Source organism: Hypomesus nipponensis, chromosome 5 (assembly GCF_054491055.1).
Source record: "Hypomesus nipponensis isolate SF chromosome 5, ASM5449105v1, whole genome shotgun sequence".
Taxonomy (NCBI): Eukaryota; Metazoa; Chordata; class Actinopteri; order Osmeriformes; family Osmeridae; genus Hypomesus; species Hypomesus nipponensis.
In genome coordinates, this window is record NC_140365.1 from 6520485 (window position 1) to 6534097 (window position 13613).

General features: G+C 47.3%; 4 protein-coding genes across 4 annotated transcripts; 3 read left to right on the plus strand and 1 right to left on the minus strand.

Annotated features, from left to right (window-relative positions):
- Nucleotides 1–1945: 1945 nt before the first annotated feature.
- nfkbib (nuclear factor of kappa light polypeptide gene enhancer in B-cells inhibitor, beta) lies at nt 1946–5460 on the plus strand. Its single transcript, XM_084697629.1, has 6 exons — nt 1946–2780; nt 2870–2987; nt 3139–3340; nt 3458–3546; nt 3674–3922; nt 4063–5460. The coding sequence occupies exons 1-6, from the start codon at nt 2302–2304 to the stop codon at nt 4105–4107; spliced, it is 1182 nt and encodes a 393-aa protein (XP_084553755.1). The 5' UTR covers nt 1946–2301; the 3' UTR covers nt 4108–5460.
- On the plus strand, nt 5411–7576 carry LOC146288172 (uncharacterized). Its single transcript, XM_084697628.1, has 2 exons — nt 5411–6631; nt 6741–7576. The coding sequence occupies exons 1-2, from the start codon at nt 5961–5963 to the stop codon at nt 7561–7563; spliced, it is 1494 nt and encodes a 497-aa protein (XP_084553754.1). The 5' UTR covers nt 5411–5960; the 3' UTR covers nt 7564–7576.
- A 66-nt stretch (nt 7577–7642) lies between these two features.
- On the plus strand, nt 7643–10436 carry LOC146288173 (uncharacterized). Its single transcript, XM_084697627.1, has 2 exons — nt 7643–8907; nt 9083–10436. Exons 1-2 carry the CDS (start codon nt 8255–8257, stop codon nt 9942–9944), a joined length of 1515 nt encoding a protein of 504 aa, XP_084553753.1. The 5' UTR covers nt 7643–8254; the 3' UTR covers nt 9945–10436.
- A 44-nt stretch (nt 10437–10480) lies between these two features.
- Nucleotides 10481–12772, minus strand: ftr84 (finTRIM family, member 84). The gene is made up of 7 exons (XM_084697626.1): nt 12200–12772; nt 11998–12093; nt 11670–11903; nt 11401–11557; nt 11258–11314; nt 11113–11166; nt 10481–11028 (listed from the first exon to the last, which is right to left on the minus strand). The coding sequence occupies exons 1-7, from the start codon at nt 12770–12772 to the stop codon at nt 10487–10489; spliced, it is 1713 nt and encodes a 570-aa protein (XP_084553752.1). The 3' UTR covers nt 10481–10486.
- Nucleotides 12773–13613: the final 841 nt, after the last annotated feature.

Genomic DNA, 13613 nt, shown 5'->3' on the forward strand with positions numbered 1-13613 from the left:
CTTAGTTTAAGAATATAAAGGTAATACGGCAGCACACACAAACACAGGTCAAACCGTCTGGTATCCATCTGCAAACATCATTTCAGGTTTCAGTGGATAAGCACACTGGTAGAATTCCATCTCCTTCTTGCGGTGAGAATATTCCCTGAGGGGAATACAGCATGGCTGAGAGCAAACATCATGTTCATACACTCATCATCAAAAAGGTAAACGCAGATGACTGCAAACCCAGGTGTACGTCAAACCGCTGCAGTTCAAACAGAGTGGTTCCACCATCTTACTACGGTTGTGCTGACAGAGCTTCACCCTTCCTCTTGATTTCTTCAAGGATCATCGCCAGTGATCTGATAAAGGGAAGTGGGTAAGGGGTCACATGATGAGGGGGGGGGGGGGTACGCATGGGGGATGGGGGATGGGCTCTCAGTGGAACTGCCACCGTTGAAGAATGTCCACAGAAGAGCGCAGAGCAGCACTTCTTACGGCTGCCGGGAAAGGGTGCTCTCCTCCACCTCTCCTCCACCTCTCCTCCACCTCTCCTCCACCTCTCCTCCCCTCTCCTCCCCTCTCCTCCACCTCTCCTCCACCTCTCCTCCACCTCTCCTCCCCTCTCCTCCACCTCTCCTCCACCTCTCCTCCCTTCTCCTCCACCTCTCCTCCACCTCTCCTCCACCTCTCCTCCACCTCTCCTCCCCTCTCCTCCCCTCTCCTCCACCTCTCCTCCACCTCTCCTCCACCTCTCCTCCCCTCTCCTCCACCTCTCCTCCACCTCTCCTCCCTTCTCCTCCACCTCTCCTCCACCTCTCCTCCACCTCTCCTCCCCTCTCCTCCCCTCTCCTCCACCTCTCCTCCACCTCTCCTCCACCTCTCCTCCCCTCTCCTCCACCTCTCCTCCCCTCTCCTCCACCTCTCCTCCCCTCTCCTCCACCTCTCCTCCACCTCTCCTCCCCTCTCCCCTTCACCCTCCACAGTCAAATCATGGGCTGTCCACTGGGACAACAGTCTTCTCAGGATGCTGCTGCTGGTGGCTGAGCTCAGCTGCCCTTGCTAATTCTCCATATGTTCCTCTGCAGCACTTCTCTGGCACCACTACACAGTAGACCCTCACCACCGCTCGTTTGCCTGCTGCCTGCCCATAGCCGCCACCTGATTATCATACCGTTTTTATTTTTTTCCATCAACCCTTTCAGGGTGTGTGCCCATCCCCCCCTGCTTGCACATCCACCAATCAATATTGTAAGGCTAGTGTGAGGCTAATCTCATTCCTTAGCTGCCCCTGACAACATACTTCCTGCCATCCATCCATAGTATGGGTGATACCTCCATGGGTGAGAGAGAGGCCGTGGGGAGGTGACCTTCATTGTGGGTTTGTTCACTAATGAAGTCTATCACTACTCTTACCATCGCTTAGACTGACCTTCAAACAACACTGCATTCTTGATTGTTACATAATTTTTTCAGCATTTTATTCCATTTGTGTTGTATCAATTTTCTTTAAACAGATTTAGAATACGATCATTTATCCACACCAACATTGATTAATTGCATTTCCACAAAGTATCTGTGACTAGAATCTGCCATTGAAGTGTTTCAATGTAGGACCTACAATACATTTAGTAGCCTACCTGAAAAAAGTGCTTGGTATGAAGTTTACATGAATGGACCTTTGATGCCATCCTGTGGCTGGTATCTGTCATTTGCATTACCTGGACATATTGTGCTGTGTCCTAAAATTATTCTTACTGTCTTTTAGGGAGAAAAGATAATACCTATTACAAAAATAAAATGTACTCCATTTTGAACCGAACGTATAAATAGATGGAGGGAGGGATGCAAGTGGTAAAGACTGTAGTGTAGACAGAGCACAAAGTGGCGAATCTGTAGTGTTGAAACGCTTTCCCTACACATGCGCAGACTACTTACTTTCACTGTATTTTGATCAGTCTAGCTAGCTAACATTAGACTGGAAGCTTGGGAATTCCCCAGCAGAACTCCTTCAGTAGGGGGGGACGAGAACTATAAACAACTTAACGCGGAAACATATTTATATTACAGTGAAAAGCCCTCATTAAGATTATTCTTGATGAGATCAGTTACTGTCTAGTTGCAGCACAAAGCGTTGTTTTATTAAGTGGTTCCCTTTCTGGCTAGCTAGTCTCGGCTAGCCAACTATTGCTAGCTAGCTAATAGCGACTAGCTAGCTTGACAGTGTAAATAGTTTTCTGGTTGATAAGGATAGAACGAGGTGATCACATTTGGAGCAGATGAGTTTTTAAACGCTCGCTTGCTAACTTATTATCTGCAATGGCGGGTATACAGCCTCCGCTCAATTCTGGAAAAGAGTCTGTGCGGCCTGATCTTGGTTTCGGGGTCGACAAACACGAAATTCTGGATTCGGTGTCCGAGGACTGGTGCGACAGTGGGCTTGATTGCCTCAGTGGACCAGCGCTTAGTCTGGATGACTCCTTCAACACTGAGGTATCACAATCTTGGCTGCCAAGGTCCCATACATCGCACGATGACTCTGACAAGCGCTCCATGGACTGTAGCTCTATGGGGGGCGGTGAGAGGCTGGACTCAGCTATTGGGGACTCAATAACAGATGAGACCATGGGGAACATATCGCAGGAGCTCGGGACCATGCACCTGAGTGAACCGGTTATCATTGACTCTGGGGATGACGGTAATTCTGGGAGGCAAGGTGTGACAAACCCGGAGGAGGAACGGCGGAGGAGAGAGGAAATTTTCAATACACTGAACTTTGTTTCTGAAGACGGAGACACGTGAGTGTCAAGCATTTGCTCTTCTCGTTACATCTTTAAAGTCATGCCAATGTCTTAAGTCTGTGTTAACCCTGCATTGTTTCTTACAGGGCTCTTCATCTGGCATTTATTCACGAGCACTGGGCTTTTGTGCAGTACTTACTCGGGATGATAGCATTGGACCAAAGCTGGGTATCTTACCTGGACATTCAGAATCATTTGGGACAGGTGAGAACAGGTGTAACACTGGAGAAATGCTCTCCTGTGGTCTTCAGTCGCCGTCAGAATCTGGAAGGCGACCCATTGGTTGTGAACACGTCGATGTCAACTTTCCATTGTAACGTGGCTGTTTTCCTCCCATTTTCTCTGTCTCGGACAGACGGCCCTCCACTTGGCGGTGATTGTCGACCAGGCCCAGTGTGTGAGGGGACTGCTGTGGGGTGGGGCCAGTGCAGAGCTCCAGGAGAGGGGAGGAAACACCCCGCTGCACCTGGCTGTCAGGGAGCTGAGGCACGACTGTGTCCGTGAGATCACCTCCAACTGCCAGAGCGCTGACTACCTACATGTCACCAACTACTCAGGTACTGTGTAGCTTACATACGGAGCAGTGGGGAGAAGTCTTAACCCGTCCCACTTCCTCAAGGTGTTTGTTTTTTTGATCGTCTTGATTTTTTTTACCATTTCGTCCATTCTTATAGGTGTGAGTGCTCTACATTTGGCAGTGCAAAGGGGCAGAGAGGACATCATTGGGATGCTGATTGAGGCAGGAGCAGATGTTAACCAGAGGGTGAGTACATCTTCTGACTTCTTAGCTGTAGACCGGATGACTTCAAACATGTCTGCTCTTCCCTCCTTCACTAAAGGTCACCTCATTTGCTTACAATGATAAATCATGCGTGTGTGTGTGTATCCAGGACCTGAGCTCCGGCCGTTCCCCATTGCACTGGGCGGTGGAGTCCCAGAGTACCCGGGTGGTGCAGCTGCTGCTGCAGGGTGGAGCCAGTGTGGACCAGCCCTCCTATGCAGGCCACACAGCCCTGTACTGTGCTCTACACAGGCCCAACAAGGAGGTGCAGGGCCTCCTGAAGGCTGGAGGAGCCTCCGACACACGGCAGGAGGAAGAGGAGGAGGAGGAGGAAGAGGAGGAGAAAGAGAGCGAAGAGGTGAGAATACACTCACATGGAGAGTATGTAGAGTCTGCCTTTTGTTGGTCCACAACTATTCAGGTCAGCATTCCAGGCATTACCTGTGCTTTCAACTGTATGACACTAAATTATGACCTCTGTGCTTTTTTTTGTTTTAGGAGGAATTTGACGACGTCATCATCAATGGTCAGCGAGTACACTAACCATGAACATCAGCATTAACGTGGACACTGGGCTACATTAGGTCAAGGCACTGCTGTTGGGCTTCTGATAGATGTGCGATTGTGCATTTGTGTGTGGTTTGTGTACGTACCTGTAATTTGTATATACAATAGTAAGGGAAATGAACCCACGCCCTCCACTCAACCAAGAACAAATTCATTCAGTTTAATGGATCATACTATTACTATGGAGATTGAGTCTCCTTCTATGGAAAAGTGTATTATAGTTTGACATGAAGGTTTCAGTGTCGGTAGTAGGATAATAGGAATGGCTTCAGCTGTGTTCTATAAAACTGTAACCATCACTATTGTCACCAGTGAGTCATTAGCTCTTTATTTTTGTTTGAACCAATAGACAACCTTGTGTAATGTGTTAAATGTGCTACAGATTCTTTCCATTTCTGAATCATAGTAAGTAAACTGTAAACAGATTGGAAGAAGTACCTGTTCCATCAGCCTGTGAGACAACTTGACAAACTCAGTCTTATCTTGCATTACATTTGTAATGCAAAGTTATTTATGTAGTCGAGTTTAACTTATACTGTATGATAAAAGTTCAAAATTTGCTGATATTTGGGGATTTTAGTTTTTGTTCCTGCTCTTTGTGTTTTGCTGATGCAATCATGTTATTTTATTGACTCATTGATTTGGGGGTTTTTTCCTCCCATTGTATGAATAGAGGTGTTATGGTAACTTTTAAAAAATACATTTAAGAAAGGGGTGGTGACAGAAGATGGGAGTAAGTGTTTGTGATAAAGATTGTACTGATTGGGTGAAAGGAAGATTCAAAGGTTGTCAAAGCATGCCAGGGGTTTGTGTGGCACAAAGAAAGTTGACATATACTGTCTTGGAAAGAGACATTTATGTTGGGTCAAATTGCTGACATTGGTTTACAATAATTATGGCATGAGAAGGGCACTAGTGGGAAGAAAATAACCATGTGGAAATTATCTGCCCCAAGGACACCTAAATATAAAATCTGATGTATATTAACAATATTATGAGCATGCTGTCTATATGGTTGATGTAATTGGAACTGTATAATAAATACAGTAGATTAAAAGGGGCATATTTGATAAGTAAATCATTAGAGCACAACACCGGCTACATAGATCTTTCTGGAAATCCAGATGACCACATTGTTTATACTTCCAGATCAATGATCTCAACATGTCTATGATTTGACAGATGAACGTGGTTGTGTACATTCCCAGTATTCATGTGGAAATTGAAAAGATCCTCTTTCTCGGGTACCGTGTGATGTGCGCATGGTTGTCCAGTGTATTTTCAGGTTGTTACAATTAAATGATTCCCCTCGGAAATATGAGCAGTCTAGTAATAGTAGCAACTGGTTAATCAATACGTTCGTTTTATTGGCAGCAAAAGCAGTATCCTCCAGAGTGTGAGTGTTATGTTCGCTTGATCCTCGAAATAATAAGTTAATGTTACGATGCCTGGCAAAGTTACAGTTATTAGCGTGTTAGCCTGCAGCAGCTATGTATTGTGCAGGATGTAGCTACCTCTGATGCTGTACGTTTTGATTTTTCAAAACAAACAAATTGTAAGATGCAAAAATACGGTAGATCGATTGGGTAGATATGTTCTTATGTAGTTTAATACATATGTAGTTTAATATTAAGTTGAGCTCTAAATACACATTGTGGTTATTGGTCACAGTACTAGCCCATGTCTCAAATGTATTTTTTTTTTTAAAGGAACATGTCCATAGCTGTCAGTATTTTAGCTCACTTCGCAGAGTTTGAAGGTTGCTAGTTAGCTCAGCAATTACCTGGGCCACGTATTTGTTTTCTAAGCTGTTGTACTAGAGAAGAAGCATGGATGTGGTCCGGTTGTTTACCTCTCTCATAGCTGCGCATCGCCAGCAGCAGCAGACCTTAGCTCTGCAGGGAGAGATTCAGGCTGAGATTCTGGCACAACTCCTTGAGCAGGAGGATGTTAACAGCAGGACTCAGTCCAATAAGGATGTCATTGAGTATGCAGAGGCTCACTTAATTCTTCTGGAGGAAGTCCTCAAAAGTGTTAAGCTATCTAATGTCAAATGTAGACTAGCAGGTTTCCTGGGTGAGGAGAGCCTCAGGGCCGAGGAGCCCGACTATGAGGTGCTGAAGGCCGGTTTGTTGGACCATGCGAGGGAGGCAGATATTCAGGTGCAGCAAGACTTCAGCTCTGTGAAGTTTGACCCCCAGAAGGGGCCTAGGGAGCTTGGACAGGGGCTGGAATGTGCAGCCCATCGCTGGCTTCGGCCTGAAAGGAGAACGGCCATGGAAGTGGTCAGGTGTGTCACCCTGCAAAGGTTTGTCTCACTCTTGCCTGAAGATGTTGCAGCCCATGTGCTGAAACAGTGCCCTCGGGACATGGAGCATGCAGTGTGCATGGCTGAGGAATACATACATGCCCTGACAGAGGAAGGAAGTAGGGTGATGGACAGCCACACTCACACTGTGGGATATCCTTCCAACCAGCCAATCAAGGAACAGGAACAAGGGTAAGGCCGAGTAATGCTTGAACCCCTGAACTGTGATGTATTCAAAGTAAGTCACACTGATGGTTTTGATGCATTAACAAGTAATCAATGATGTGATTTTTTGTTTCAGTGGTGCAAATCATCTACATTTTGAGGAGATGGAAGGAAGAGACAAGGTGGTTCTTGTTGAGGGAAGTTTTGTAAAGGAGGAGGTAGACGACTATTTAGTAGCGGATGTCAGTGGGACGGAGATAGACAGTAGTGGGTTGTACTGTGAGGGAAGACATGCATCGGTAGCTGATGACAATGCTGCCAACATTGAGAGGTTTCAGCTGAGAAACATGACAAACATGGTGCCTCCATCTGACACTACCAAGAGAGACGTTTCTGCTTCGGAGGAGGGTGAGGCTGTGTCCTTAACACCCTCTTATCTGCAGAGCGACAAGCAGCCATGTCTAGACAGTGGCAGCAACTACAGCAGGACCAGCCATTCACAAAGATACAACGGCAGAGCCTTGAAGTCGTTTTGCTGCCTTGACTGTGACCAGAGATTTGAATCTCAGAAGGACCTGACCCAGCATCGTAGGAGTCATGCCAAGACTCATTGCTGCCCTGAGTGTGGGAAGAACTTCCGGGACAGTTTTAATCTGAAATGTCACATGAGGACCCATACAGGCGAGCGGCCCCACCATTGTCACTATTGTGGAAAAACCTTTGCTCAGGAGCACGGGCTTCTGCAGCACATCAACATCCATACTGGAGCGAGGCCTTTCTGCTGTACTGTGTGTGGAATGGGCTTTCGTCACAGCCGAACTCTCAAGAAACACATTGTTCTTCACTCCCAGGACAGGCCTTTCCTCTGTGCCCATTGTGGAGTGACATTCAAACTTAATGATACATTGAAGAGGCATCTGAAAACTCACACAGGAGTTCAAGGTGTGAATAAACATTAGTGACATATATTGCTTTCCGTAATTATTTCTTGGTAAGAACTGAGGAAATGGTACAACGCTGTAATTTTAGCACGTAGCACTCGGCAAATCGGGAGAAACATTTAAATATTTTCTCACCAAGATTCTTTACGAACCTTGAAGAACTCTTAAATCACCTTTCAAGAACTGACATGGAAGTGACACAATGCCTGTGGGGTAACTTTGTAAACATTCCCCGTGTGCTACTTGAAGGCTAAACAGTTCCGTGTTCCCCTTACGTTCACCGTCATTGTATTAGCCAGTTAGCTAAATCTTTAGCTTGGAATTATCATCATTTTGACGGTATTTAATAACGACCACTAAATTTGGACCTTGCTACGTACCATTTCTACCTTGCTGTTAGTGCTTATATGCAAGTTGGCCAGCAATTTAGCCAGTTGCAAGGTTAAGAACGTCAAATGGCTGACTGTACAGTGGTGGCTAGCTAGTTTATGTTATTAGCTAGGTTAGATGTTGTAGCTGGCTGATGTTATTAGCCGTGTATACGAGGTTGCATGCAATCTATACTTTTAAATATACTTTTTGTTTAACGTTAAAGCCAATTGTATTTACAAATAGTTCATAATTCATATTATTGTTCTTGTTGGAATGCTGCTGTAAGCAAGAACACGTATCTAGCTAATACATTAATTGTGTTCAGCAAACCATAGCAATGGTCTCTGTGGATGTTACAGAATTTCTAGTGTCCTTGTTAGATGTCCATAAATTGCAACTGCAGGCTCTCACTAAACAGGGAGAGATCCAAGCCAAGGTCCTCAGACAGGTTATAAAAGATGGTTTATCGAGAAGAAGTGACGTCGCTTCATCTCGGGACACTAACAAGCAAGGCAAGATGACCGTAATGGAAGAAAAAGAGTCAGCGGAATGGTGCGCAAGGTTGGCTGAGTTACTCCAAGCTGAGGTTCATATCAAATCGAATTTTACTGGATCTCAAAGGATACTTCCTTCTGAAGCTCAGCCCTTGCCTGTGGAAGACCAGGGCAGACGTGACTTCCTGTCTCTGAAGTATGATCCACATAAGGGAGTTAGAGAGCTGGGCCTAAAGCTAGACTCTGCTGCCAAGCGCTGGCTGAGGCCCGACCTGAGAAGTGCTGCACAGGTAGAGCAGTGCGTTGCCATGGAGCACTTCTTATCCCTCTTGCCACGTGAAGCAGCCGTCTGGGTGCAGAAGCAGCACCCTAGGGACATGGAGGAGGCCATCAGCTTGGCAGAGCGTTGGATTGGGTGCGGAGACTCCCTGATTGTTGGCTCTACGGATACCCAGACTGACTCAGAGCATGGTTCCCCCAACATTCAGCAGCAAAGGTACGTCTTACAGCAATGACTATGTTGAGTGACTCAACGTGAATTTAGGCATCTTTTTTTTCTTTTTTTAAATGTAAATCATTTTAACATATATACCACCAGAGAATGTCCAGGAGGGTTTCCAATAAGATAATTATCCTCGTCCTTGAAAGTTTCTGTGTCTTTTGTTTTACAGGATTGACAAAACGATGCAGAGGATCGATGATCAGCCTGATGCTTCATCTGAGTCTTTTGACAGTCAAATGGAGACTGTCAAGCTGGAGTCTGGCCAGCTGAGCGTGGAGGTCTCAGAGCTGGAAGCCCCCAGTCTGGAGGAGGAGCATGACGAGAGTCCCCCACAGGAAGTGGTCCCCTTTGTGTGTAAGCAGGAGGTAGAGGAACCTGACTTCACACAGGAGAGCGAGTGGGCTCAGGAGAGGTCCCCGGCTGAAGCCTTCCACATGTCTGTGGGCTCATTAGCACAGGGGAGCATGTCTGTATCTGATTGTGTCCTCCCTCCAGAATGCTGTTCTCTCATCTCCACCTTGCCCACAACCTCCAGCCAGGCCTCTCCACAGTCACCCGCCGGCCTAGTTCGGGACCTGTATTATCAGTGTGTCAAGGACAGTCCATTGACAGCTCGACATAGGGGTGTTAGTGCCTCTATGATGGATCCTGAGGCTAACCTCTCTGCAGGGTACACGGGGCAGTTCTCTGAGAATGTTCTAGAGCAGCAGCAGACGTGGAAGACTCCCCCAAGTGGCCCCACTCCCATACTAAACTCTCACCTCAGCCTGCCCTCTCACCAGTGCCCAGACTGCGGCTGCTGCTTCACCCAGCAGAGAAGCTTACAGGAGCACAGGAACATTCACACCGGGGAGAGGCCTTTTGTGTGCAACTTGTGTGGGAAAGCCTTCTGTCACCGCCGGACTCTGAACAAACACACGCGCATCCACTCCAGGGAGAGACCTTTTCATTGTGACTACTGCGGACAGACCTTCAAGCTCAAAGACACCATGAAGAGGCATCAGATGGCCCACTGCAGGCACACGCCGTAACATCCACCTGCTCGCTCAGCGGGTCGTCATGACGATGAACAAACAAAAGGAGATGTGTGCTTTAGCCTTGCTGAGTTGTGTGAATATTGGTCTCTGCTCCGCAGGCAGATTTCTAGTGAAAAACTCAAATCCGTGTGTGTTTTCATTTGACGCAGTGTGTACGTGTTGTGTGCGTGTGTGCACAAACTTTCATATTACCTGGGGTTCTTGTTGATGGTTAGTTCATTTTGTAATCATGCTATCATTAACTGTAGTCACTAGATTATTCAAACATGTTTTTAAGAGAACAGGGGAGAGGGTAATTTATGTACATAAAGCATTTTATATGGCTATTCCTTTATTTGATAGTTATTCACATTTACATTGTTTTTATATGGTTCCAAGTAAAATCATGTTTTGTGATGGATGAACAAACATTTGAATCTTATGCTTAGTAATATATTATAAAATCTTAAGATATTGTACCTTTCTGATTCATGTCCCATTGAATTTACCGTAGACTATTACACACTTTATTGTCAGTCTGTGCTTTATTCTTGACGTCAGTAAGGGATATTGTTCTCTTTGAGCTGGCAGAGAGACACTGAGGAGCCCACACCAAAGCCTGCATACAGAGGTTCAGAGAACTGGCCCTGAAACTTGTGAATCAGCTCCATGGTGCCTGAAACTGAGTAGAAAGCAACAGTTCTGGCAGCGTAGTCCAGATACACACCGATTCTCGTGGCCCGCGGGCCACCCGGTAAGTCTTTGTCCATTTTGTTGTGCCAGGCGGAATATCCGGAGTCGGAGCAGAGCAGGCTCCAGGACTTGTCGTTGTAGCCCAGCAGGCTGTTTGAGTTCTTCCCCTTGCGGCTGATGCTCTTGTAGGCCACTCCGATGGAGAACTCCCCCCCCCACTCAGCCTCCCAGTAGTACCTGAATCCCCCCAGAGCCTCCCTACACAGCACCTGGGAGAAGCCATCAAAGCGCTCAGGGTGGTCGGGGTAGAACTGGACGGCCTTTTTACGCGTCACTCTGAGGTTCCCCTCAGACAGAACCAACTCTTTGTATGCCGTGTTTGGGTCAAAGGTCAGACGACAAGCATCTGAAAAACAGTCAGCGGTGTTAGGATGTCCCTTTGCATCAGCCATATCTGCATGGACGAGAAGGAAGGGGGCAGACTACTCACATTTCAAGAAGTCCTCCCTCTTTTTTGGCTCTGCGTAGTCAACTCTAGAGGGAGCTGTATTGACTAAAAAAATCAATTGCATCCATTAGTAAGCTGTTATGGTGAACTGATTCATGACAAATAGTCAAATTAAATGATCACATGCCTTTGATCTGTTTTTCCCCACTCCGTGGTAGAAGAATGTACACTGGGGTTTCGTTAACTGTAAATACAAAAGGATTGTTGATCATAAAAACATTCTATGCCAAGGCGACGCCACAACAGTGTTTGTTTTCCTCTCTGACTCACCCCTCTTAGAGATTTTGCTGAGTTCCTTCTTACATATGTCGTCAAGATGCTCTTTCATGTCTGTGGCTGTCTTGGCCATCTCACCGAAGGAGAACTGGGGGTTGATCAGAACCTTTGGCACCATGGGCTCCGGAGGAACGCACAGCGTAGGGAAATTCTACACAACATAAGACACAGTCATGTAGTGTACGTAGCATTTTTGCATCATTTTTCACACGTCAACCTCCAGGTAAGTGGTCGCCCATCTTCCGAGGGCCGGGACTCCCCACCTGCAGGAAGTGGATGTTGTCCTCCGTCTCCAGGATCTGCCGAAGCTCGGCGTCTCTGCGCTGCAGCTCCATGATCTCCTGCTCCAGACGCTCCACGTAGCCCTCAGCCTGAGACATGGCCGACTGCATGTTGGCCTTGACCAGCTGGTTGACCTCCGCGTGCCACCGCTCCACTGCCAGCAGCATCTCGTTGAAGGTCTTATCGCTCTCTGTCAGTGCTCTCTGGCCAGCACCCTGTAGAGTGTAGAGCATAGGGCACAGGCTTGATGGGAATGACATGTCTTGCTGCTACTTGTCTGATATAAAATGGGTGTGAGGCATGCCTTACCTTAAGAACATCAACGTTATGCCTCAGCTCCTGTAGCTCCTTCAGCCTCTCCTGGATAATGTGCTGGACCTCAGTCTGAGTCCCAACCAGGGATTTCTGTCAGAAAAGGACAAGGATATTGTGAGGAAAAACGTTTTTGAAAAACGGAATCGGCGTGAAGCTACGGCACCACAGACGACCGCAAGGTCGACCAAGGACCTGCCTGTTTCTCTGCGCGCTCCTCCTCCGCTGAGATGATGTTGTGGCCCCGGTGCTCCCTGACCGTGCACAGCACACAGATGCACATCTTATCCGAGCGGCAGAACAGCTCCAGGCCCTTCTCGTGCTGGGGGCAGATCTTCCTGTCCAGGTGGCCTGTCTCGTCCACCAGCTTGTGCCTCTTGAAGGTGGCTGACTCGTAGTGGGGCTTGATGTGCGTCTCGCAGTAGTAAGCCAGGCACATGAGGCACGACTTGACAGCCTTGCTGCGTCGGCCGACACAGAAGTCGCACAGTGACTCCCTCTGGAGGTGGGGGAAGGGCGTGAGCTCCGGAAGATGCCTCCGCTCGTGGGTGACGTTGGGGACATTGCGTCTGAGCACGGGCCGCGGGGTGAAGGTGGCCCGGCACTGGGGGCAGCTGTACACCCCGACGTGGTCACACTGGTCCCAGTAGATCTTGATGCACTCCAGGCAGTAGGTGTCTCCACAGGGGATGGTGACAGGGTCTCGTAGCACGTCCTCGCAGAGAAGGCAGGTGTAGACGTCCGGGGGCAGGGGGTAGCTGGAGTCGGCCATGGTGCTGCTGGGGAAGGCGCTGGGACAAAGCTGGAGTCTCGCAACACCTGAAGGAGGGAAAGTCGAGGAGGAAACCAGCCCCACAGGCCCCCACAGTTACTACTTATAGCCCAGGTTTTGTTTTCCCATAAACAGATACTTAGGTGTTCCCACACACCCAAGCATTTCAGCGCCTGCATGAAACTTGTTCATGACTGTGACCATGGCGAAAAGGACGTTTCAACACACAAACTGGCACTAACATCTGAACATGATGAACATTATATTTTTGTGAGGTATTACAGGTGTAGTCACAAACAAAAATTAAGAGTGGTAAATGTGTGACGTTTCAGCATAATGCTGAATATATATATAGCTTATATATACAGTATACACATATACAGACAGTGGTCATGACAAAACATTTGAGTTTCATGGTGGCTGATGATGTCAAAACAGCTAACCCTGCCACAAAACACCCCTGGGACCGAACTGGATAAACACATCCTTAAAGACAGGGTTAGAGCCCTGCTTGCCCTCAAGGACACGCCAAGGACTGCAAACCGAGTTTGTTGAGAGCAAACCCCCATCCCAGGGCTACACTTCTCCTTTCCAACACCAGAGTGTGTTAGAGTTGATGGGGGGGATCACAGCTTATTTATCTCCCTAATAATACACAAGCTTTTCCAATAGTAGAACGTCATTAAGGAAGTGAAAGTATATACAGTACGTTCTGTGACTGGATCTCACTAAAACTCAATGGTTTCTTTTCAGTTGTTGTTGAACAGTAGGGCAGGAATTTCATATGTGAAGTGTCAACTGTTCATGTAGAATGTGCACTGCACTGGATGGGCTGTTTCTC

Coding starts and splice junctions, on each gene's coding strand:
- LOC146288172 (XM_084697628.1), top strand. CDS start 5,961: ATGGATGTGGTCCGGTTGTTTACCTCTCTCATAGCTGCGCATCGCCAG. Junction 6,632..6,740: donor ATCAAGGAACAGGAACAAGG/GTAAGGCCGAGT, acceptor TTTTTGTTTCAG/TGGTGCAAATCATCTACATT.
- nfkbib (XM_084697629.1), top strand. CDS start 2,302: ATGGCGGGTATACAGCCTCCGCTCAATTCTGGAAAAGAGTCTGTGCGG. Junction 2,781..2,869: donor GTTTCTGAAGACGGAGACAC/GTGAGTGTCAAG, acceptor TGTTTCTTACAG/GGCTCTTCATCTGGCATTTA. Junction 3,547..3,673: donor GAGCAGATGTTAACCAGAGG/GTGAGTACATCT, acceptor GTGTGTATCCAG/GACCTGAGCTCCGGCCGTTC.
- ftr84 (XM_084697626.1), bottom strand. CDS start 12,772: ATGGCCGACTCCAGCTACCCCCTGCCCCCGGACGTCTACACCTGCCTT. Junction 11,315..11,400: donor CAGCAAAATCTCTAAGAGGG/GTGAGTCAGAGA, acceptor TTGTATTTACAG/TTAACGAAACCCCAGTGTAC. Junction 11,029..11,112: donor GAGGGAGGACTTCTTGAAAT/GTGAGTAGTCTG, acceptor ACTGTTTTTCAG/ATGCTTGTCGTCTGACCTTT.
- LOC146288173 (XM_084697627.1), top strand. CDS start 8,255: ATGGTCTCTGTGGATGTTACAGAATTTCTAGTGTCCTTGTTAGATGTC. Junction 8,908..9,082: donor CCCAACATTCAGCAGCAAAG/GTACGTCTTACA, acceptor TTTGTTTTACAG/GATTGACAAAACGATGCAGA.